The following is a 23,414-nucleotide window of genomic DNA, read 5'->3' on the forward strand; positions in this document are numbered from 1 at the left end:
GAATGCACCTAACTTTCCATAACCACATCAGAGAGCCATGGAAATATATTAGAGGTTGCCACAGCTGCAGTTAATATGCATCTTTAAGAAGCTCTTATTGTTGATACAAACCATAGTGAGGCTTGCCATCACCATCGGAGGCGCTGTGCCATGCAGCCATGCCTAATATTTCATGCAGCCCATTACATCAATATTGTGGACATGTATTGTGTAGATACGGACATCATACAGGACACTGTGGACACGTGTCAGTCTTATCTGAAGGCCCATGGTGTCGTGGAGTACCTATGCCAATGGATACCAGGGTATGTGTGGGTTTACTTATACTAGCAACAGCAACTTTTCAGCGACCAACTGGGGGCAAAGTGTGAGCATCTTAGGCATCTGCCTTGAGAATACTCCACTACTTTCTTGATGTCATGCTGCTACATGTGTAGGAGCATATGTGGTCCCCACGTACCACAGAAGAGAGAGGCAACACTGTGTGGGAATTCTATGATATAGGCTGTTTTCCTGAGGTATTGGGAGCCATAGACTGTATCCACTTTGAAATAAAACCCCAGCTGGGGAACTGTGAAGAAGGTATGTTAACCACAAAGGTTTTGCCAAATGATCTGTAATGCACAGGTTATCATCTACAGCATATCTGCAAGTTACACATGCAATTATCATGAGTTCTACATATGGCACACCTGTGACCTGTACCAATGATTTACAAAGGGTGATGTCTTCCAGCAGTATATTATTGGCAATGTTGGACATGCCCTGAGACCCTGGTTGATAACACCTATTAAAAAATCAACAGTATGAAGCAGACCAATGGTACAGTTACACCCTATCACAAACAAGGACAGTTGTGGAGCATGCATTTTGGATAGTGAAGGCACACTGACTGCCTGGATTCATCCAGTGGTGGCCTGTAGTACAAAAATTCTGGCAGGTGTGTAAAATTATTTTCAATATGTGGAGTGTTACACAATATCTTACTTAAAAGGCAACTACAGCAAGGCTGCAGTGGCAAGAAGAGCAATCTCAACTCAGCAAGCAGTGGAGGCAGACACAGATGAGCAGCAGGATGGAGGCAGAAATAGTAGGCTGTGGCACTGGCAAACAGGCAGCAGCTTGTGTAGTGCTTTGATCCATAGTAAAGCAGAGCCTGACAGTAAAGGTGATGCATACACACCCAAGAACTGGCTGTGCTTACCCATGTATAGACTGACCAAACTGTGCATCAGAGATAAGCAACCATGGTAACAATGTACAAAGGACAGGGCACAGGTATCATCATTTGTACAAATGTGGGAGAGAGCACAAGTGTGAATGTCTTTCATGAGGAAATGTGTGAGTGTTAAGTGCAATTAAAAGCAAGACTGCACTTATGTGTAGAGGCTTTGAGTTGGTGGGGAACATTAACATAAAAGACTTTGTGAAAGACCACTGACACTGGCAACTGCGCTGGTGTGAGTATGTGTCTGCTGGGACACAGCCTCAGCAGTAGTTGCAGCACAGCATGCCAATCTACTTGACAGGTCCAGGGCATGCAAGATAGTGAGGTGACCATCCTGTGCAGAAGCCCAACCACAAAAACTGCCTCTGCCAGGAGTTGCACTGGTTGTACTACAGCCCTGGCTAGATTTCAGCATAATGCATGACTGTGAATAATGTCTGTTACCAGAAGTGTCAATGCTGCACCTGCCATGACCCAGGGTACAGCCTTACCTGGCCATAGTCACCTCCACAACAGATATATCCATGGCAGTGCTAGCATTGTGTGCCCTTGATGTAGTTCATACATAGCTACAATGGCCTCCACTCCTGGAGGTAGTAGTGGTGGTGGCTTCATGGATGTCACCTAATGCACAACAGGTGAGCACGAGAAGACATGGCTCACTCTAGTATGTCATTTAGTCCATAAAAACTATTACACAAGCAGGACATGCAATCTCAGAGATCATCTCACACACCCTGCATTAGTCTTACTATGTCTAAAAGGGCTATGGTGGTACTATCCTGTGCCTTCATGATGGCCCAACATTCCTGTTGGAGCACAGTCATTGACAACAATTTTGGGAGGCAGTAACTATGTCTCCAATGAGTGTCAATATCTACCCATCTGTGTACCTCTCACTCAATGGGGCTGTTGGTAGATTCTGACAAATGCCCTGTAGCGGGTATCACACTTCCCTGACTCCAAGAGTCCCCTATGAACTGTTTTCCTTGTGTGGTATATATCTCTTGGGTGTCTACAGTCACAGAGTCTTGAGTCTGTTGTCTGTACAGAAGGTCCAATGCTCACACTCCCTGTGTCCAAAACACACACACACACACACACACACACACACACACACACACACACACACACACACACACACACACAAACTCTGCCTGTTTTCCCTGATCATGCCAGCTCATCCTCACCATCAGAAGTTGGAGAAGCCCCAGTGTCAGGCAGCAGCAATTCCACAGTGGTGATGTTAAAAACTAACCTGCAATACCCTGTGCAAATATAACTCAGCACCAACCCAAACACTGAACTTCTGTACCTTATGCAGATGCACATGTAGGCTGGCTCTCCAGTGCTCCTATGTAACCCAAAGCAGACAGCTTTACTAATTTGGACATTGAATAATGGGGCACAGGAAAATAAGTGTACTGTTATAAAGGAAGATCACTCTGCACCACATGCATCTCCAATGCCTACCCTTGGACCACAATGGAAATCTGCACCAGTGTCTAGCATCACACTGTAAGACCTTGTGGTGGTGTCACTGCCTCTAGCAGAGGCCAGATACTCCTCCTTTTCTGCCAGATATGGCCTTGACCAATGCCCTAACTCCCATCAATCTACCTTCCTGTGCCAAGTGAACAGCTTTTTCCCCACTGCTCTAGTAATGTTAGTGGCTCTACACTTGACCTCTTCAAACAAACTGTAATGGCCACTAACAACACTAATGCTCACCACAAGATTTTTCCAGGCATGATCTTGTAAGACCTGGTTGGCAGTACCCTACCAAAGGAAGAAAGAAGACCTGAAAGTAGCATCTCATTCTCTTCTTAGGAAAATTCTGATTTATGAACTAGCTTTCTCAACAAATTTAGTGTTCTCTTGTATTTTAACCTTTTTTTGGCATTGCTCTATAGGCATGGAAACACCAGTATTTACACGGTTGTCATGGGTGCCCCAGGTAACCCCTAACCACACTGTTGTCTGCTTTGTTTACAAATCATGATGCTGTTATGTCTGAGTCATATTTGTCTATCCTGACAACTTACTTAATGTCAGGCCCATAACAGTACTGAAAAATATCACCCACATTCCAACAGCCATTACATTCCAAACACTAAGGTGTCATGACTGCTTCCTCTCATTGTTAAAAAGACTTTTGGGCATGTGTTATACTTAGAAACTGTACAACAGGTGCATGGTTTGACACACAAAGTGCAATAAGTAGAATGGGAGGATACTAAATATCTGGCCTGATTTCAAGACTACTCTGATCCTTATGAAATTCATAATCTTCTCTTACAAACCTTTGTCGGGTTGAAATCTTTTTGCTATGCTGTAGAATTAGCAGTATTTTCCACTTCTCTGCATTTTTTTCTGTTTATAGTTACTATTTTAATTAAGCCTTTACTAACAATAGCATGTGATCTCAAGCAGCGTAATTAATGATTCAGCATAGTTCACATCCAGTTAACTTACAAACTGCATGGGGCCTAAGCAGATGAGATATACCTTTTCACTGCATCCATCAAACATAATGTATTCTTTTTGGATTATTTGTCAGTGTTGCTCATCTTTTACCTAAAATGATTTCCATTGTTAGACCTCTATACAATATATCATTCTTTCTGTGGAATATGCTTTTAGCTGTCCACTCCACTGTTTCAAGAGCTGTTTAGTTTTATACAATCAAACAACTATGTATTTTGCTTGAAAGGCACATGCTGTCTGTCACTAGCCTTTAAACTTCATATAAATTGCTTCCCTAGCTGCTGACCAGTTTGTCTATTAGCTATTTTCAGGGCTTAAAGTCGATGGAATATAGTCAAACAGTTACTATTAAATATAGAAAGACTACTGCAGTGATTCAACTGAATCAGTATTTACTGTAGGCAGCTTCTCAAGAGTATGTTTACAGATTTGTATCCAGCCCTTAAAAGACCTGAAATGTACTCCATAATACCGTCACCTGCCAAACTATGAAAGATCGTTCTTAATGTTAATACCTGGAATCAATTCAAATATGTACTATAAAGGTCATGCACAAAGATAGAGACAGAAACCAAATGCAACTACATTGTTTGATTATTTGCCATAATTCAAACAACATAAGCAGAAAAATAAAAAATCAATTTAATTTCAGTATTATAAAATACCAATATATTTCATATGTATACATATGATTACCTTTAAATGTGTAAAGAAAGTCTGTGACCACAGACTGTAATGAAGCAATGAATTATTTAACAATTGTGTGTGTGTGTGTGTGTGTGTGTGTGCGTGTGTGCGTGTGTGTGTGTGTGTGTGTGTGTGTGTGTGTGTGTGTGTGTGTGTGTGTGTGTGTGTGTGCGCGCGTCTTTTGGCTTTTCCCGGTTAGGGGTCGTATTTAACAATAATATTCCTAAAGTGTACGGAGTGACAGGAATATTAGATTTAATTTGAATGAGTAACAATTTTTGTTATTTATTTTTGCTTTTAACTCTGTGAAATGTATTTTTGTGCCAATTAGTTTCTGCTCTTCTAAGCCATGAAGAATTAAGCCAAACGGTTTCCTTTTGATAGTACCTGTATCTTTCTTGAATTCCTATACCGCAAGTTCGATCACATGGTGTCCAAGGAGACCAGGCCGACCAGCCACAGTGCACTGGACAATCTGATTCATCACAGGACAACTTCCCATTCTGGCAGATGCTATAACAATCAATGAGAAAAATCTGTCATTTTTTTCTCCATTTAAAGGTCTCTGATAAATGCAGTGGAGAGTCATAACACCATCAACCACAACTTTCAATATATTTTAACAGTTACTGTTTCTGGGGTAGATGCAATTTTACCATACTGAACAACATATTGATATTTATCTAACTTGTAACAACTTAAACAATCAAATTTTGAATCATTTGCATTAAGAGGTAAATTTAATGATGCATGTGATACATTAAAGGTTAAACTTTTGGCTTAAGGAGGAAGGATGTGGTTACAAAAGATTACAATGTAGATTTTATCTGACTTGCCTGTACTAGTCCGTATAAGCATACTGACTTGCAAAACAGGTGTGCTGGTTCTTTGCATGGATTCGCTGATATATGCCAAATGGTCTGTCTTTACATAATATGGCAGCTGGCATATATATATATTTTTTGTCAAAGTAGAGAGCAGTAACCATTAAAGCACTGATGAGATCATTAGGTTATTCCTAATTTTAACTCTGGCCTCCAGCTCACTAACAACACATTTTTGCTGAACTGTGTTCTCACTAATGCATTGCAGTATGATGGCTCGGCTAGTGCTGCATTATTTTAACTACTGCAACTATGAATAAAATGTGTAACTCTTTCTGTTACAAAAATATTCCAAAGTACCCAAAGCTGCTTGTCTATGGGTACTGATCTATAAATTAATACACCTAGCTTTTCTATCCCTCCTTGTGGCCTACTACATTTACACTTCCTGGACCAAGAAAGAGTCCAACAGCAGGAATATGTTTCAATTGTTCTGTTTTGACAGACAGATTATATATATATATATATATATATATATATATATATATATATATATATATATATATATATATATATATATATATCAGTTATAATCTGCCACACTAACCTTTTCTATTCTGCTGCCCAGATGTTCAAAAGTCATGAGATGAACATCAGGCAGGTAATACACCTTCAAAGCTGTCAGACCAATAAAATATGATCTCAAAGGTAAGCAAATTATTGAAAGAAAAAAATCAGGGACATTTGATATAGGACTTCTGGACATATACCACATGTGGAACAATTAGCCTTTTACATCATAGTGTCTTGGGTATAATTTAATTTTTCTATTTTGTGGTTTCAATGGTAAGTGTCAAAATGAAAACAGTGTGCCAAAATAACACAGTGAGTTAATGTACAGGCATAAACTTTTGCAAAACCATCACTCTCAAATGTTAACATAAAAAGATTTAAACAGCCTCTCTCTTACTGCCAGTCTAGATGAAGACATTTTCATGCTTGTTAGGCTAGCCCCTCCAGGTCAGAACAAAAGCAAATTTTCTACCTTCCCAAGCAGATTGTAGATTGCTACAGTGGCTTGATGACCAAGACACGAGGGACTGGAACAACAATATTTAGATTACTGGACTTCCTAAAAACACTGGGGACCAAAGGTTTACTGAGTTTACGCACACCTATTTGTCTTCAGTGCTGAAAAACATAAGAGGTCCAGAATTTCATTCTTGAAAGGGTTCATCATTCTTTGAAAGTAAAACCCATTTCTATATCTAATAGATCTACAGCTACAATTATGCAGTTCTTGAATTTCAGACTTTAAGAGATAAAGATTGTATACTCTTCTAGTCTTATCTGTTATCAGCAGTGGATTGTCCACTTAGAAAATGGCCTTTTTGCTCAAGTAGTTTACCAAGGAAGATATTCATTTAGCTGACTGATGCAGGTTCTAAATCAGAAAGGTATTACATTTAGGCAACCATATCCAAAAAGGTTTCATTTTCTTCTGCAGAGGGAGACAGTTATTATTTCTGAAATTACTAAAGCAATTTCTTTATTGCAGCAACATAGGTTAAACATGGTTACTGAAGCAATGGAAATTACAACTGTGTAAGTTAAACTTACCATAACAGTACCCAGAAAGGAGAGGACCCAAGAAGTTAGAACTGGAGAGTTCACCTCTACAAAGAGGACAGTCACACGCGAAGTACTTCTCTGAAGTCAAGGTCAATGTCATTCGCCTTTGATTGACTAAATTCGCAAATGATTTGAAATTAGGTGCTGTCATTGAATCGCCCACTGACACAAATGTTCTCCAGGAAGGGCAGACATAGACAACTAGTGTCAGAGCCATGGACTAAAATTAAATGCGAAGAAATGCATAAAAATATCCTTCAGGAAGTCACTCATCCCTGGTAACTATCATATTGACAACACACCCCTAAGAGATGACCCAGTAGTCAGGGAACTGGGGTCACACATATACAGTAATCTAGCCTTTGACCCTCATGTATCTACAGTACTGAGGAAATCATTTTATGCTGTGGAACTTATAAACAAAGGTATGGCATCTAGGTCAAAGAAAGTCATTGCTCCACTGTATTCAGCATTCATCAGATCAATCATTGAGTACAATGCCTCCTTTAGTATGTACCTATCCAGACATTTTCAACAATTGAAATGCCCACAGAGATTCCTCACTAAAGGAATACAGGGCGTAAGTAACATGTCCTATGCAGACCACCTCAAGGCCCTATCCCTGTATTCTGTCTCCTATAGACTGTTGAGGGGAGGTCTATGCCTGGCATATGGGGCATTGTTAGACCCCACTCTGATGAACCTCCTGCATATCCACAAAACAGAAAGCACCAGAATTACCTGTTATAATTCCATTCATTTCCTTTTTGCCCTTCTTTTATTAGCCAAATCACCAGTTACTTCTTCAATAGCTCTGTAGTTTAACTCCATTTCCTAATTCCCCCCAGTTGTAAACTCTCTTTTCTTTCTCTTAGTGTTTTGCCCATATTTAAAATGTTTAACATCTTTATCACTGGTTATCACTACTGATTGTACTTTACTAGGTGTTCAATATCCTATGATTGTTGTGCAGTATTTACCATATGATTTTCTGATCTGACTTTATTTATCCTGTATGTCGATTCTGCTATTTGTTACTGCAGAATATATTATGATATACTGCAGATAATATTATGTAGTTTATTAATTGAACTATGTATTTTGGAGCTTTTCTACCTGAGCCTCCACTAAAAATGGGATTCATGCCCAGTTGGACTTTCCCGGTAAACAAATGCCAAATAAATAAATAAATAGAAGTGCAACTTGGACAACTGGACGGGGAACAGGAAATTTGTCCCTGGTCTGGCACCTATGTCTCTAATGGACACAGGCGGCGTGTAAATGGCTCATCTCACAGGTCCCTGCTTGTATATGTTTCACCTCCCAAGCCCCTGCTTACACTTATCAAGGGTACCAGAACTTGTGAGAGATTTGGGATACATTGCTAAGATAAAAACGCCCTTGTGGTCCTTAGCCTAGTAAACACTTATGAACCTATGAGCCTAGGCAGAAGTTCGAATGATCGCTACTGCAGTAGCCTTAGCTAATAAGGGTTATATTTGGCATCCCAAATGTCAGGCAACTCGAGCTGAGCTGACTATCTAAAAGACAAGCACAGCTTTCCTGCTAGCAGAAAGAGAGAGAAAGATTCCTGAATGGACAATGTTAGGAGCAACAAAACATAAATGTTTACGGCCTGGCATAAAAAACACACACAAAATCAAGGGATATGGAAGAAGGGAGTAGCTACTGCAGCAGTGATCATTCAAACATATACTGTTATGTTAAGTTTGACTTACACAATTATGCTATGTTCATCATTTTGATCACTGATGCAGCAGTCTTAGCTATATGAGTAGATTATCTTAGCTAAGTGCATTTGGGAGGAAGGAGAAAAATCCAGGAAACCCTAGAGAATGGTCCTGGCAGAGCTTGATCTGGACCTAGAGAAGGAATCAAGCTTATAGTGCTTTGTAAAAGTATGTACAGAGGCCAAAGCAGCAGCTTCTAGAATACTTCTAGTATCCAATGCTTTCAAAAAAGCCATAGATAAAGCCTAGACCACAGTAAAGTGGACCTTGACCCTGCCTGCAATAGTTTTTGTTATGGTGAGTATAACAAATCACATATCTTACTTAAACAGCAATAAAAGTCTCTGCATTTTACATTACCCCTGGCGACAATCTATCAACACTTGAAAATATCCTACCTTGTGTGTCAACCAACATTTCTCTTGAAACTGTAATATTAGGTGACTTCAACATTGACTGGCAGAAACTTAACACCCAATTCCCCACAGACACCATTAATCTCTTTTGTTTTTCACAATTTACAACTCACCCAACCTATACTGACTCATCATACCAAAAAGGCTCAATTATTGACTGGATTTTGGTCTCCTACCCTACTAATTTTATTCAATCTGAAATTCTGCCAGACTATTACTGAGAGATCACAAAGGTTCCTTACAAAGAAAATTCGGGGTCTTCAAGATCTATCTTATGCGGACAGACTGAAATCATTATCACTTTAATTTGTGTCATACAGACTGCTCAAGTGACTTGTGCCTTGCATATACAGCAATCTCTGATCCAGCTTTAATGGAAATGCTGCACATTCGCAAGTCAAATGGCACACGGGTCACTCACTCAAAGGACTTTAACCTGGTATGTGACATCAACAAAACTTGCTGGAGAGACAGATTTGTCTCACAGAGGTTGCCCCACCTTTGGAACAAGCTTCCTATTCATATTAAACAAAGCCACTATTTAGCCCTATTTAAACACAATTTGGATGACTGGATGGATAACCAGAAATTCACCCCAGGGGTTCCACCTGTGTCCCTCTTAGACAGGGGCAATAGATGCTAATTTTAGTGTCTACTTGAACCAGACATCCTTGGGAACATGGGTTGAACTTGGGCCATTAGCCTAGTAACCTTCTGTGATGCTATGATCACCACCCTATCTGCATAACTAAACTTCTCACTCACCCATGCAAACTACATACTTATAAGACAGTATGTAACTTAACCCACTTTAACCAGTAGACTTTTACAAATACATTAAATACTATTAACTGGTCCTTCCTTAAACACTCACCCCTTTATGAGGCAGTCAAAAATTCAGCTTTACGTTTCTAAACACTTTAAACAGATTAGTTCCTGTCAGAAAGAAAGGAGTCAAAACTAACTATTCTCCCTGGCTTTCTGTCAATATCAGATCCCTTATGCAAAAAAGAGAAGGCCTGAGCATGCTACTTAAAACAGAAGACATATAATAATCTACAACATTTCAGAGCACTGTGTAACCTAGTAAATAAACAAGTGAACTTGGATAAAAATTTTATGCAAAACTAAAAGGTCAGCATAAATTCAGTCCAAAGACATTCTGGCAAACAATCAAAAAAAATTCTACACCTTGGAAATCAATCTTCTCCTCTACCCACCAGTGAAAGTACCTCTTCTGATACAGCATCTCAGTTTAACTTATTTCATCAATAGCATAGCTTCCATTACAAATAATTTTCCAGGATCATCCTCTACTTTCACTCATATTCCTATTAGCTGCCTCTCCACATTCTCCCTACAACCAGTACCCACTTTCTTTATTAAGTCCCTGCTGAGCAAACTCAAACCTTGCTCCCCCTTTTCTGTTAATCTCCCTAACAAGTATCTAAGAATGGCAGCCACCTCAATAGCTTACCCAATTTCCAGAGATCATCAAGGAAGCCTATCTCCCCACCATGTGGAAAAAGTTCTTCATCCTTCCTTTCTACAAAAGTGGCACCTCCACAGAAATATCTAGCAATAGGCCTATTGATATTCTTTCTCCTGTATCCAAAGGTTTGTGTATGCATTTCTCTAAACAATTTCTTCAATACCTACTCAACAATAATCTTCTTTCTTCTACCCAGCATGGCTTCAGACCTGCATACTGCATTACCACTGCTCTACTACCTTTCACTGACACAGTAGATAAAGTTCATGATACAGGACACTTTGTCTCTTCTCTCTTTCAAGATCGATCTAAAGATTTTTGACACTGTCTCCCACACCAAACTTTTGTCCCAACTATTACTTCTGGGCTTAACAGAAATTACCTTACAGCGATTCACCAGTTATCTCTCTAATAGATATCAATCAGTCAAATGAATTCCAATTTCTCTCCTTATTTACCAGTTAGCACTGGGGTACTTGCAAGGCTCAATACTGGGTCCACTCCTATCCAACATTTTTATTAACCATCTTCATACCTCCACTAAACAAGCTACCCTTATTCAGAATGTTGATGACTCTTCTTTAATCTGCTCTTCTAACAATCTTACCCATCTTCAAACCAGAACTCAAGATACATTCAATTCCATTGAGTCATGGCTCACCAACAACTATCTCCTACTCATGCCCAAAAAAAAAAAAAAAAAAAAAAAAAAAAACTTCTGCTATTTTTACCCCCAAATTCCTCCCTGATAACTCTAAGTTTACAATTACTTCTCTTAACAATACTACAATTGATGTTATTTCTCACACTGAGCTGTTGGGTGTAACAACTGACAACAATCTTAAGTTTGACCTGCATATCAATAACAACATAAAAAAGACTAATCAAAAACTGGGCATATTGTATAGGGTCAAGAAAAGTATCACCAGCTCCACAAAAGTAACTCTTGCTACCACTTATCTCTTACCATTCCTTCTATACGCTTCCCCTATTCTAATTAATCTTCACTCTTCCCTTAAAGTAAAACTCGGTCAATGCTATAACAAAATAGCTAAACTTGCCACTGGTCAGTCCCTCTACTCTTACCACTGCTTTGCTCTCAAAACCCTTAACTGCCTCAACCTACCCCACCTGCTAACTTTTAATCAACTAATGTTAATAAACAATTCCTCATTTTCACAAACAACCTCAACATTACTTCACCATTAAATTCCATCTTGTGACCTACTTTCCTCTCACAAGCATCTACTGGCCATTTACAAACTTCAGAGATCAAATGGAAATAGCTTGTATTCACACTGTGTTGCCACATCCCAGAATAATATTCCAGAATCAGACATACCTCATTACTATTCCTTCAAGCCTTGACTGAAAGAACATATGTCCAATAACTGGATCTGCCCATGCCCCTCGCCATCTTAGTACTCATTACTATTATCATATCTTGGGCTTTACTGTACTTTCTCATTACTCATCCTACTGTCCCTCGTGCTTTACCCTCCTTTCAAACTTTCCTTCAGTACACCTTAATGAAATATTCTTTCATTCCATTATTCTACCCTTTCTCTTTTAAGAAACAATGACTGTATCTACTGTCAAAATGCTTTAGCTAAAGTTTGTAAAGAGTGTGTTCTAACATTATTGCTTACTTTTGATGTATACACAAATTGTACTTCTTTGTTGTTGTGATAGTCTTTGTAATCAGTGTAAATTTGTAACCTTGCTGATGCGCTTCTGGAGCTTTTCTCCCCGGGCCTCAACTGAAAATGGGCACATATCCAGTCGGACTTTCCCAGTAAACAAATTTCAAATAAATAAATAAAAGGTAATAGCCTTAAACAACCAGTTGAAAATAGTCTGTTTTAACATAGGTTGTCCCTTCTTCTTAGAAGTTAACAATACATCCAAAAATTTGAAAGATTCAGTTTTGTCAAGATCATACCCAAGTTATCTGTGAACATTCAAGGTATAGTGCATTCTTTCTCCCATTTGGTTCAGGAAAGAAAATGGGGAAGTGCATAGTTTTGCTTAATTCATTCAAGCCTGTAACACCATTTTTGTATATTCCCAGTTCACACCCATACTTCCTTATGGTGTCCAGACCTTTTTGGAGGCTAGCTTGTTTAACCAAGTGACTTATCAACAAATAAACAGTATGAGAAAGTGCAAAGAGTTATTAACAAAATGACACTAAGATTGCTAATCTAGTATGTCCTACAGTAGAAAAATTAACCAATTAATTTGTCACTTACTATTCTTATGTTCAAATTTATGTTCATGTGAGCCCTACCTGTTATTGAGGGGTATGGTGTAAAATGCCATGGTGAGAGACAGGAAAATTCATTGTCAATGTCAATTTATATCACACTATACATGAGATACTGCTAGCTGTTTGTTAGCAGTTATGAAAATAAACATATATACTTAATATTTCAAAAAAGTGACTTACAACCTGTCGCATAACATCAGTTGAAACATTAGATATTCTTAAAGAAAACTGTCTTTGATATTTACATTGTAAGCTGCATATAAAAAAGTTATGTTACATCTGTGTTGTCCATGTTCATTCTTCCTTAACTGATGGGTCTCAGATCTCACTTGGATCTGACTCAGCTGCTTTTTTAAAATCCTTCGATCCAAATTCTCAAGCTCCTCCCACTAACCATGATGCCCCACCAGCCTAAGATACCTTGGATCAAATTTGCTGCCCATAGAAGACAATGATTAATACCTTACAAGAACTCAAAGACTAAGGAAAAGAAGTGCAGCTCAAACAAGGAACAATAGTTCCCAAAGTGATACCCTTACGCCTCTCCAGGAGCAAACAGAAAGGGGTTACGAGGGTCGGAAGTTGAGGAAGAATGAAAATGTTATGGAGGTACATAACATTTTTATCTGATGTTGTCATTTTCATTCATTCCTCAACTGATGGGACAGAGTCCCCACCTAGATGAACCTTGGGTGGTCCTCATATAAGGATATTTCAAAGTACTGTGATGCCAAAGGCAGCTCTTTTCTTAGGAACTAAATCCAATTTGTAATGAGCAAAAAAAGTATGGCCACTGGACCAAGTGACAGATGCACAAATGTCATCTATGGAAGCTCTTGACCAAAAAGCTGAAGATACAGCCATAGACCTTGTAGAATGGGTTCTATTGGACTTAGGCAAGGACAACCTTAATTTACTATAGACAAAAGATTTGCAATCAGTAAACAATTTGGCCAGTGTAAGTTTAGAAACTGGCTTTCCCAACCTCCTAGATGAGAAGGATACAAACAACCAGTCAGCCTTCCAGAAATCTTTGGTTTGATGGAGATAAAACCAAAGTTGTCTATCTACATCCAAAAAATAGAGCATTTGGAAAAAAATGGGAGGTTAATGACCTGGTTGATATTAGACTCAGAAGCTACTTTAGGCAAAAAAAGATGAGTTGGTCTATAAGGAAACACAAAGCACTAATGAGACTTATGGGTCTGTAGTTTCCACGGTCTGTAGATGGCCCACCTTTATGCAGAGGGATGACTGTTGATGTTCTCCATTCATGAAGTATGAAGCCTGTTTGGAGGCAAATAGCAATTCCAAACAGCCTGATGGGTCATGTTTCATGCTAGGTGTGACTACTGGGGGCACTGCCAGCCATGCCAGGAGATGTAGAGCAGTGGATGTATAACTTACGCCAGCACAGCTAGCTGGAATTTTGTAAATAATTATATGTCATTTGTATTACAAACTGATTTGTACAGATGTTTGTGCTGAAAATGTATTTGTGAGGTTTGTCTGTGTTAAAATGTAACAGTGCACCCTGCTGGAATGAAACAAAATTTACATGTATTATTGTAAGTGAATTATATGTATATGTTTTAATAGAGGATACCAGGACAACGAAAAGTTAACCAGTTGTCTTATTTTAAGAAAAATAAGGGAAATGTAAATGAGCTGTTAAACCATTAAAATGTTACCCCACAGTGCTGAATAGCACCAGAGACGTTACGTCTGGAAGAAGCCTCTGTTCATTAGCTCAGTAAAAGAGGGGAAGCTCCAGGGTACTGTCATAAGCATTTAGATGTCTATTTTAGCCATCCATTCCAAATTCCTGTCTCAGCTTTAAGGGGGAATAGTGTGAGCTCCTAGAGTCAGGTGACCAGATGAGGTCATTCTGCAAGCCATCTTGGATATTATATTTCACAGGGAGCAATCTCTCAGTACAGAATATTCTGTCTGGAGTTCTGACTAGAAAGACTACTCACGTATTTCATCTTGCCTTGCCCAAGTAAGTAATTAGTGAACAGTAATTTCTTTAGATCAGTCAGGAATATAGTGAAGCTTAGTTCAGAGACTGTTTTTCTTTATTTGTCTAATTCTGTCCATCAATGTTCTTTTCAATATTTCCTGTGATCTGAACTCTGTGGTTTACTGTGAATATATATTCAGTATTTCCATGTTCTTTTATTATTTGTTATTAAATACGTTTAAAACTTTTATTGTGGCTGGTCCTTGTAGAAAGTATTTAACCTTTATGAGTGCTTATATTTATTTGGTGACACTGTGTGGGCCACTCCAGAAGGCCTAGTCTTCTTGGTCAACTACTACCATTTGTATTAGTATTAATATCACAGTATAATTGGACACCCTTTGCTAAGGGCCTTAGAGTAGCGGATTGTGGAGTGTCTGGTGGCTGTGATGACTACCTTCTACTCTGGGCAGAAGGGGACACAGCAGGTAAATCTGTGCCAGCCTTTCCCCAGACGTGTGCGTGTGTGTGTGTGTGTGTGTGTGTGTGTGTGTGTGTGTGTGTGTGTGTGTGTGTGTGTGTGTGTGTGTGTGTGTGTGTGTGTGTGTGTGTGTGTGTGTGTGTGTGTGTGTGTGTGTGTGTGTGTGTGTGTGTCAGCTACTTAGGGCAGAGGCACAAAGCACTGGGTATACACAGAGGGTGCTAGAGGACTGGGCTTGGACACTCAGCTGAGGACCTAACCCTACAGCATTACCAGTGGGAAGTCTTACTGGGGACCTGGAGGGAAGCAGATATAGAGGAATCCAGACCCCAGACTGAGTGTGTTCCCTGTGCACTCTTAAGGGAAATTGTGCTCAATGCAGAGAGGTCTGCACCTGCAAATACTGAGTGTATCTATTTGTATTCCAAGTGCACGTCCCTCTCCAGCATCAGTGGTAAGGATTCAGGCTCCTTGATTACTGGCCCAGCATGGGGATGTCACATACTGGTTGGCAGTAGTGGAACCATCACTTGTCACATACTAGTGGCAATGGTGGGATCAAACCACATCACATATTGGTGAGCAGTGGTGTGGATATTAATTGAACTCCTGTAGCCTATAATCAGTTGTCACTAGAAAAGGTGTACTCTCAAGCAGCCACAAAGTAGACATTTGGAGTTTCATATCACAATAGTTTTCATTTATTTACTTTTTGGTAGCTTTGTTAGTTAGCAGGCAAGGATGTCAGCAGAGGAGTATGTCAAGCTGACAAGGAACCAGTTGGCCGTGATGTGCCAAGCCAAAGGACTGGTGTATGCCAACCTGACTAAAGGGGAAATGATCCAAAATACAAAAAACTGAAAATTAAAACAAAAACAATTGGCAACTTCACTGAAGACTGAACCCACAAAGTTTAATGAAGAGCTTTTTGTCCGAATACTTCTTTGAACTTCATCAGATACGAACATTTTCAAAAATCAAGTTTAAATAGTCATGTTTAACCATGATTAAAATTAGCTGGTCTCTTCATCTTAAAATTTAAAGGAACAGTAGTTAAAATAGCATTGTGAACATAATATGCATTTTCCTGTTTAAAACTGCCTTATTTAACAAGCAAATGAATACATTTATCACAGCAGCAATATGGTGAAAATCATATACGAAAATTGTGTAAAAATGTAAAGAGTCTCCTCATTTATCTCACCTTACATTATAAACATTTTCAAGTAAAAAATTAATAAGTAAAACAGAATTTCTATAATGTTGTTACTACAGTATTTCATATCATTAAGCTTTTCAGTGTTAAACAGCATGTGATAGAACACATGTCGTTCAATCCTGGAAAGTTATAAGCATTGAGACGAATTTGCCAGAGCAATTCCAACTTTTCTAATAAGGTGAATGGACCCCCTCTTGGATTACTGCCCACTTGATCAAGTATCCAGAATTTAAATGCATGTTCTGGATATTGTTCTATATGCTTTGCTAAAGCATTGCCCAGTTTATGTTTATTAATACAATATATAGTTTCGTATATGCGGTCTCTCATTCTACGCTCGGTTTTACTGACGTAGAATGAATCACAATTTTGACATTTAGCCACATATACGTTCATTTTGGAGTTGCAATTAACTTTTCTTCTGTTACTCAAATGTGTGCTGCTTATGTGCAGTGATTGCACCTACATGAATGTATTTGTAATAGGGGTTCATTAAACTTTAGTGGATTCAGTCTTCAGTGAAGTTGCCAGTTTTTTTTTTTGTTTTAATTAAAGGGGAAATGATCACAGCTTTAATCACAGCTGCATCACAGACCAGCAACCAGCAAGACAACCAGTCTGGCACTGGGGATGCACAGCTCCTTGAAACAGGACAGTTCAACATTTCCTCAGAGGACTTAAAAATCCATCTGGAGTTAAAGAGACTTGAACTGGATTCCAAACATTTAGAACCAGAATCAGCAGAGAGACTAGGGTTTGGAGGTCAAAGTAGAATCAGCAGAGAGACCGCGGTGTTTGAAAGCTGAAGAAAATGAGAGGCAGAGGCAACATGAAAGGGAAATGCAGACTCCTCACCAGGGTCATGAAGGTAATGGGGAAGGGAGTAACTATACCCCAGAAGCAATAAAGGTCAGTAAACATCTTCCTCAGTACCAAGAAGGTGATAATTTTGATAGTTTTATTCACAAACTTGAAAAAATATGCAAACAGTATAATGTTGACCAAGGGGCTCTGGGAACAGTTCCTCATCCTCTTACTCCATGGTAAAGCTGTAACTGTTGTTTCCAAATTGTCTGATACTGATTGTTTAGATTATGATAAAATTAAGCACTGTTTATTACAATGTTTTAAGTTAACATCTAAATACCACCCCCTACCACCCCCAGACTAATGGTCTTGTGGAGAGGTGAAACTCTACCTTAAAGACCATGCTACAGGCATTTGCAGATCAGTATAAGAGGGAGAGTGTGACAAATATTTGCCCCATCTGCTGTTTGCTTAAAAAGAGGTACCCCAGGAATCCACTGTTTTTTCACCCTTTGAGTTGCTGTATGGGCATAGGGTTAAGGAACCTCTAGATTTGATTCATGATGAGTGGGAGAGTGAGTGTAAATCTCACAGGGAGTCTGTTGTGGCATATGTCCTAAACCTCAGGACAAGACTCAGGGAGCTCATGGGCTTGGCCCAGGAGAACCTGTCAGGAGTCCAACAGCAGAAAAAGGTCGGGTATGACAGTATTGCTCGAGCCAGAGAGTATACTGTGGGACAGCAGATGATGGCTGTCATTCCTGTCAGACACAATAAGCTGCAGGCAGCTTAGGAAGGACCCTTCAAAGTGGTAAGGAAGGTCAGAGATAACTACATGGTAAAACTGCTAAGCAGGAGGCAGAGGCACAAATTGTACCATGTCAACATGATGAAGCCTTACCATGACAGGGAGGTCCTTGTGCTGAGTATTTGGAGTGGATGGCAGGAAAAGTGTGAGAGACACATTTGGTGACTAATTTCAGTAAGGCTCAGACTGACACCTCAGTGGAAGGGGTAGCAATGTCCCAGTGGCTATCTCTTACCCAGGTTTGAGAAATCCGAGTAGTGTTACAGGAGTTTGGGGACATATTCACTGGGTAACCAGGGTGCATCCATCTGGTGCAGCAACATGTGGATACAGGGTCCCAAAGACCTATCAAGCAGGCCCCGTACAGGGTGCCTGAGCGAGTCAGACTCTCAGGGAGGAGATACAGGAGATGTTGGAACTGAGAGTAATTCAGTACTCCAGCAGTCCCTGGGCCTCCCCAGTGGTGCTGTTACCAAAGAAGGATAGCAACACCAGGTTCTGTGTGGACTGCAGAAGACTAAATAGTCACAGAGAGTCAGATGCTTACCTCATGCATAGGACAGATGAAGCCTTAGAAAAGCTGGGTGGGGCTAGGTATCTGACCACTACCGATCTGACCAAGGGCTACTGGCAGGTGCCCTTGACTACCAACAATAGATAGAGGTCAGCCTTTGTGATTCCTTTCAGTTTGTATGAGTTCACAAAGATGCATTTTGGGATGAAAAATGCATCAGCAACTTTCCAGAGGCTGGCAGATCATATCCTAGCAGGAGCAGGAGATTATGCCCTTGCTTACCTGGATGATATCACCATCTACAGCCATTCCTGGCAAGACCACCTTCAGCATGTCAAGGAGGTGCTTGGCAAACTGCAAAGGGCAGGGTTGACCACTAAGCCCAGTAAGAGTCAGGCGGGTATGGCAGAGGTCTCCTACCTGTGACATAGAGTGGGGAGTGGTAAGATCAGGCCAGAATCTGCCAAAGTGGAAGCCATTCAGGCAAGGCCCTCCCCTGTTACCAAAAAGCAGGTGAGGGCATTCTTAGGGACAGCAGAGTATTACAGAAGGTCTGTTCCCAATTATAGTGCAATAGCTGCTCCTCTCACAGACCTGACAAAGAAAAACATGCCAGATAAGGTGTTCTGGATCCCAGCATGTAAGCATGCATTCCAGAAGCTTAAGAGCTTTGTGAGGACCCCCTGTCTTAGCCATTCCAGATTACAGCAAAGAATTTATTGTGCTGGTGGATGCCTCAAACCATGGGGTGGGTGCTGCACTTAGCCAGGTTTCCTCAGAGGGAGAAGAGCACCCAGTGGAATATCTCAGCCATAGACTCCAACCCAGGAAAGAATGTTATGCAGCTGTAGAAAAGGAATGTCTAGCCATAGTATGGGCACTGCAGAAACTTGAGCTTTATCTGAATGGAAGGAAATTCACTGTAGTTACAGCCTACAACCCCTTAGCATGTCTAGATAAAGCTAGCCAGCAAAATGCCAAGTTATTAAGGTGGAGCTTAGGATTGCAGGCATTTGACATGACAGTACAATACCGTAGTGGGATCAGCAATGCCAAAGCAGATGGGCTCCCAAGATAGGAAATGGGTAACATTTTCCCAGATAGGCTTATTTCTCTCAAACCACATTTCTCAAGGGTCATTTCAGAAACTAGCTTGAGACTTCAAAGGGGGAGAGTTGTGAAGATAAGAGATACTGCCAGCTATGCCAGGAGAAGTAGGGCAGTAGATGTATGACTTGTGCCAGCACAGATAGTTGGAATTCTGTAAATAAATATATGTCATTTGTATATCAAACTGATTTGTATAGATGCTTGCGCTGAAAATGTATTTGTGAGAGTTGCCTGTGTTAAAATGTATCAACAATGCACCCTGCTGGAATAAAAAGAAATGTACATGTATTATTGTAACTGAATTAAATGTATATGTTTTAATAGAGGATTCTGGGACAGCAAAGGGTTAACCAGCTGGCTTATTTTAAGAAAAATAAGGGAAATGTAAATGAGCTGCTAAACCATTAAAATGGCACAGAAGAAAAGAACCAAGAATGGCAAGTAGTGAAGGTAGAGGCCTAAGAACCACACAAACCAAAGTCCAAATCACAAATCCAATTTATTGACAGCAAAAACAGACAAAATGCAGTCAAGCACTTTCATCTTTAGCAAAGACTTCTTCAGAACTGCTTGGCATAGTTACCTCCAACCTTAAATAATCCTAATACATCATGTGATCAACATGTGATCAAATATTCACGACTCAACTTTAGTTTAGTACACATTAGTTATAAAACTTCAACAAATTGTTTTATGAATGTCAGTTAAAACTGCATAAAAATGAGCAATAAACATAAGTGAAACAATAAAAATAGAAATAAAAATGAAAATGATATTGAGAATAGGAAGAGTAAAAAAAATCAGTGTTACAACGACACATGTATGAGTAACATGGCATAATCAGCCCTCAAGACTTTTTAGCTTTAATATAGGTGTAATAGAACAACATTCATTCAAATAGGGCATCACACACAAGAATCCATATGAGCTCTTTCTTGAGAAGACGTTTGTTAGTGTAAAAGCCCCTTGGATCTGGTTCCAAGAAATCAATCACCACAAATTTAAAAAGGTGACCAGGATAGGCAGAAATATGTCTGTACGGTGCGTTAATTGTCTTCCCTTTCTTGATTTTGTTGAGATGTTCATATATTCTCTCTTTCAAGGCTGGACCAGTCTTGCCAATGTAAAATGCTTTGCACTGTTGGCAAAGTGCACCATAAACCACTCCCCAGGATGAACAATTAAAATATTTTTTTTCACTTCATGTTTCTTGTCTTTGATGAAAGACTCACAGAGTATATGTTGACAATAGTTACAGTGGTTACATTTGTACCTGTGGTCTGTTTTTGTGTCATTAAAATGGCACCCCACACTGCTGAAAAGGACCAGAGACGTTACGTCTGGAAGAAGCATTTGTTCATTAGCTCAGTAAAAGAGGGGAAGCTCAAGGGCACTGCCGTAAACATTTAGATGTGTATTGTAGCCATCTCTGCTAAATTCCTGTCTCAGCTTCAAAGAGGAATAGTGTGAGAACCTAGAGTCAGGTGACCAGAAGAGGTAATTCTGCAAGCCATCTTGGATATTACATTTTACCGGGAGTAATCTCTTAGTAGAGAATATTCTGTTTGGGGACCTGACTAGAAAGACTGCTCACGTATTTCATCTTGCCTTGAACAAGTAAGTTATTGGGGAACAATAATTTCTTTAGATCAGTTAGGAATATAGTGAAGCTTAGTTTAGAGATTGTTTTTCCTTATTTGTCGGAGTCTGTCCATCAATTTTCTTTTCAATATTTCCTGTGATCTGAACTCTGTGGTTTACTGTGAATATATACTCAGTATTTTCATGGTCTTTTATTATTTATTTAGTATATTTGTAGAAAGTATTTAACCTTTGAGTGTGCTTATATTTAATTGGTGACACTGCGTGGGCCACGCTAAAAGGCCTAGCCATCTTTGTCAACTACTACCATTTGTATTAATATTAATATTACACAGTATAATTAAGACTCCCTTTGCTAAGGGCCTTACAGTAGCTGATTGTGGAGTGTTTGGTGGTGATAATAACTCCCTTATACTCTGGGCAGAAGGGGACACAGCAGATAAATCTGTGCCGTGTGTGTGTGTGTGTGTGTGTGTGTGTGTGTGTGTGTGTGTGTGTGTGTGTGTGTGTGTGTGTGTGTGTGTGTGTGTGTGTGTGTGAAGTATCAAATCTCACTGTGTGTGTGTGTGTGTGTCAGCTACTTGGAGAAGGGGCACAAAGCACTGGGTTTACAAATAAGGTGTTGGAGGACTTGACCTGGACACTCAGCTGAGGACCTAACCCTACAGTTTTACTAGTGAGGAGTCTTATTGGGAACCTGCAGGGAGACAGATATAGAGGAATCCAGACCCTGGAATGAGTGTGTTCCCTGTGTGCTCTTAAGGGAAATTGTGCTCGATGCAGAGAGGTCTCCATCTGGAAATACTGAGTGTATCCATTCGTATTCCAAGTGCACGTCCTTTTCCAGCATCAGTTGTCAGGATTCAGGCTTCTTGATTACTAGCCCATTGTGGGGACATCTTATATTGGTTGGCAGTGCTTGGACCACATCAAGCATCACACTACATCCTGGGATATTGTCTGGGACCATTGATGCAATGTTCCTGGCCTTAGACACAGCACTAAGGACCTGTTCCATAGTGATAGCAGGGGGAGTTATATTTGATGCTATTTCCTGAGGACTGTTGAGGGGGAGAGAAGGGTAAAGCTGAAGCTGAATTTGTCAGCCAGTAGTTTTGCTATATTTTCTTGCTCAGTATAAATGGGTCCATTTACAATGAGCTCTGCACATTACCTTTGGTGATGCGGACATAGCTAAAGAATACCTTGTGGTTTTCTTTGGCCTGGGAGGAAACTTTTACATCAAATTTGGCTTTGGTAGACTTTATTTGTCCTCTAAGCTGTTTGTTTCATTTGATGAGAGTGCTTTTATCCTGCTAGATTCTGCATCTCATAATGTTCGCCATGATTTTCTTCCTACTGTTATACAGCCAACAGATTTTGTGATTCCCCAGGCTGGCTTGTTTTATAAGTAAGTTTTGTATTTCTTCCTGGTAGGTACAGCTGCCTCTATGCAGCCATTAACTTGCTTGTATAGGGTTTCTGTGAACAGTTCTGCATAGGCAGCAGTGTTCTGAGGGTTTCTGGGAGCTTGAAATTTTGCTAGGTTGCTTAATAGCAGGAAGTTAGCCTTAGAGTAGTTCCTGAATATTACAGGGTTAGCTGGGGGTCCAGGTTCTATTTTTTACTTCAAAGGAGACAGGGTCTGACCTTACCAGAGAAGACATTACACTAGGGGATGTGCAGCACTCTCCCATGTTAGTCAGGGCCAGATCCAGTATGGCTGCATCCCTGGTTGGTGTACTGACAATCTGGTCTAGGGAGTTTGTGTTTACAAAATCCAGGAATCTCTGTCCCTGTACTTTTGGTGTCATATAGGACTCCCAGTTAATAGTAGGGTAATTAAAGTCACTCATGAATACGATACTGAGTTGGATGGTGAGTGTTTCCAATAAGTTTAAATACATGGTATGGGTTTCCTGGGTTATAGATAGAGACCTATAGCTTGCAAGGAAGTGGTATTGAACTTTGCCTTTGGTGATTTGAACATGGAAAAGCTCAAGTGCAAATTCCTTGTTTGACCAGCCTTGAGGTATATTTACTTTTTTTGGAAATAGGGACTAAAGGAGGAGGTGTCTATCTGTGTAACAGCTGTTCTAAAAGTGTGGAAAGCATTATAACCTT

The 23,414-nt window shown here is 39.8% G+C and overlaps 1 protein-coding gene across 1 annotated transcript in view; it reads right to left on the reverse strand.

Moving 5' to 3' along the window:
* LOC122797804 (SCO-spondin-like) overlaps positions 1–23,414 on the reverse strand; it is a 4,708,783-nt gene that overhangs the window by 2,194,987 nt on the left and 2,490,382 nt on the right. The window contains exon 59 of the mRNA XM_044066325.1: positions 4,790–4,915. Coding sequence (XP_043922260.1) covers positions 4,790–4,915 — 126 coding nt within the window. The remainder of the gene's footprint in view (positions 1–4,789; positions 4,916–23,414) is intronic.

Source organism: Protopterus annectens, chromosome 3.part1, assembly GCF_019279795.1.
Source record: "Protopterus annectens isolate FY-2018-M chromosome 3.part1, PAN1.0, whole genome shotgun sequence".
Classification (NCBI taxonomy): Eukaryota; Metazoa; Chordata; order Ceratodontiformes; family Protopteridae; genus Protopterus; species Protopterus annectens.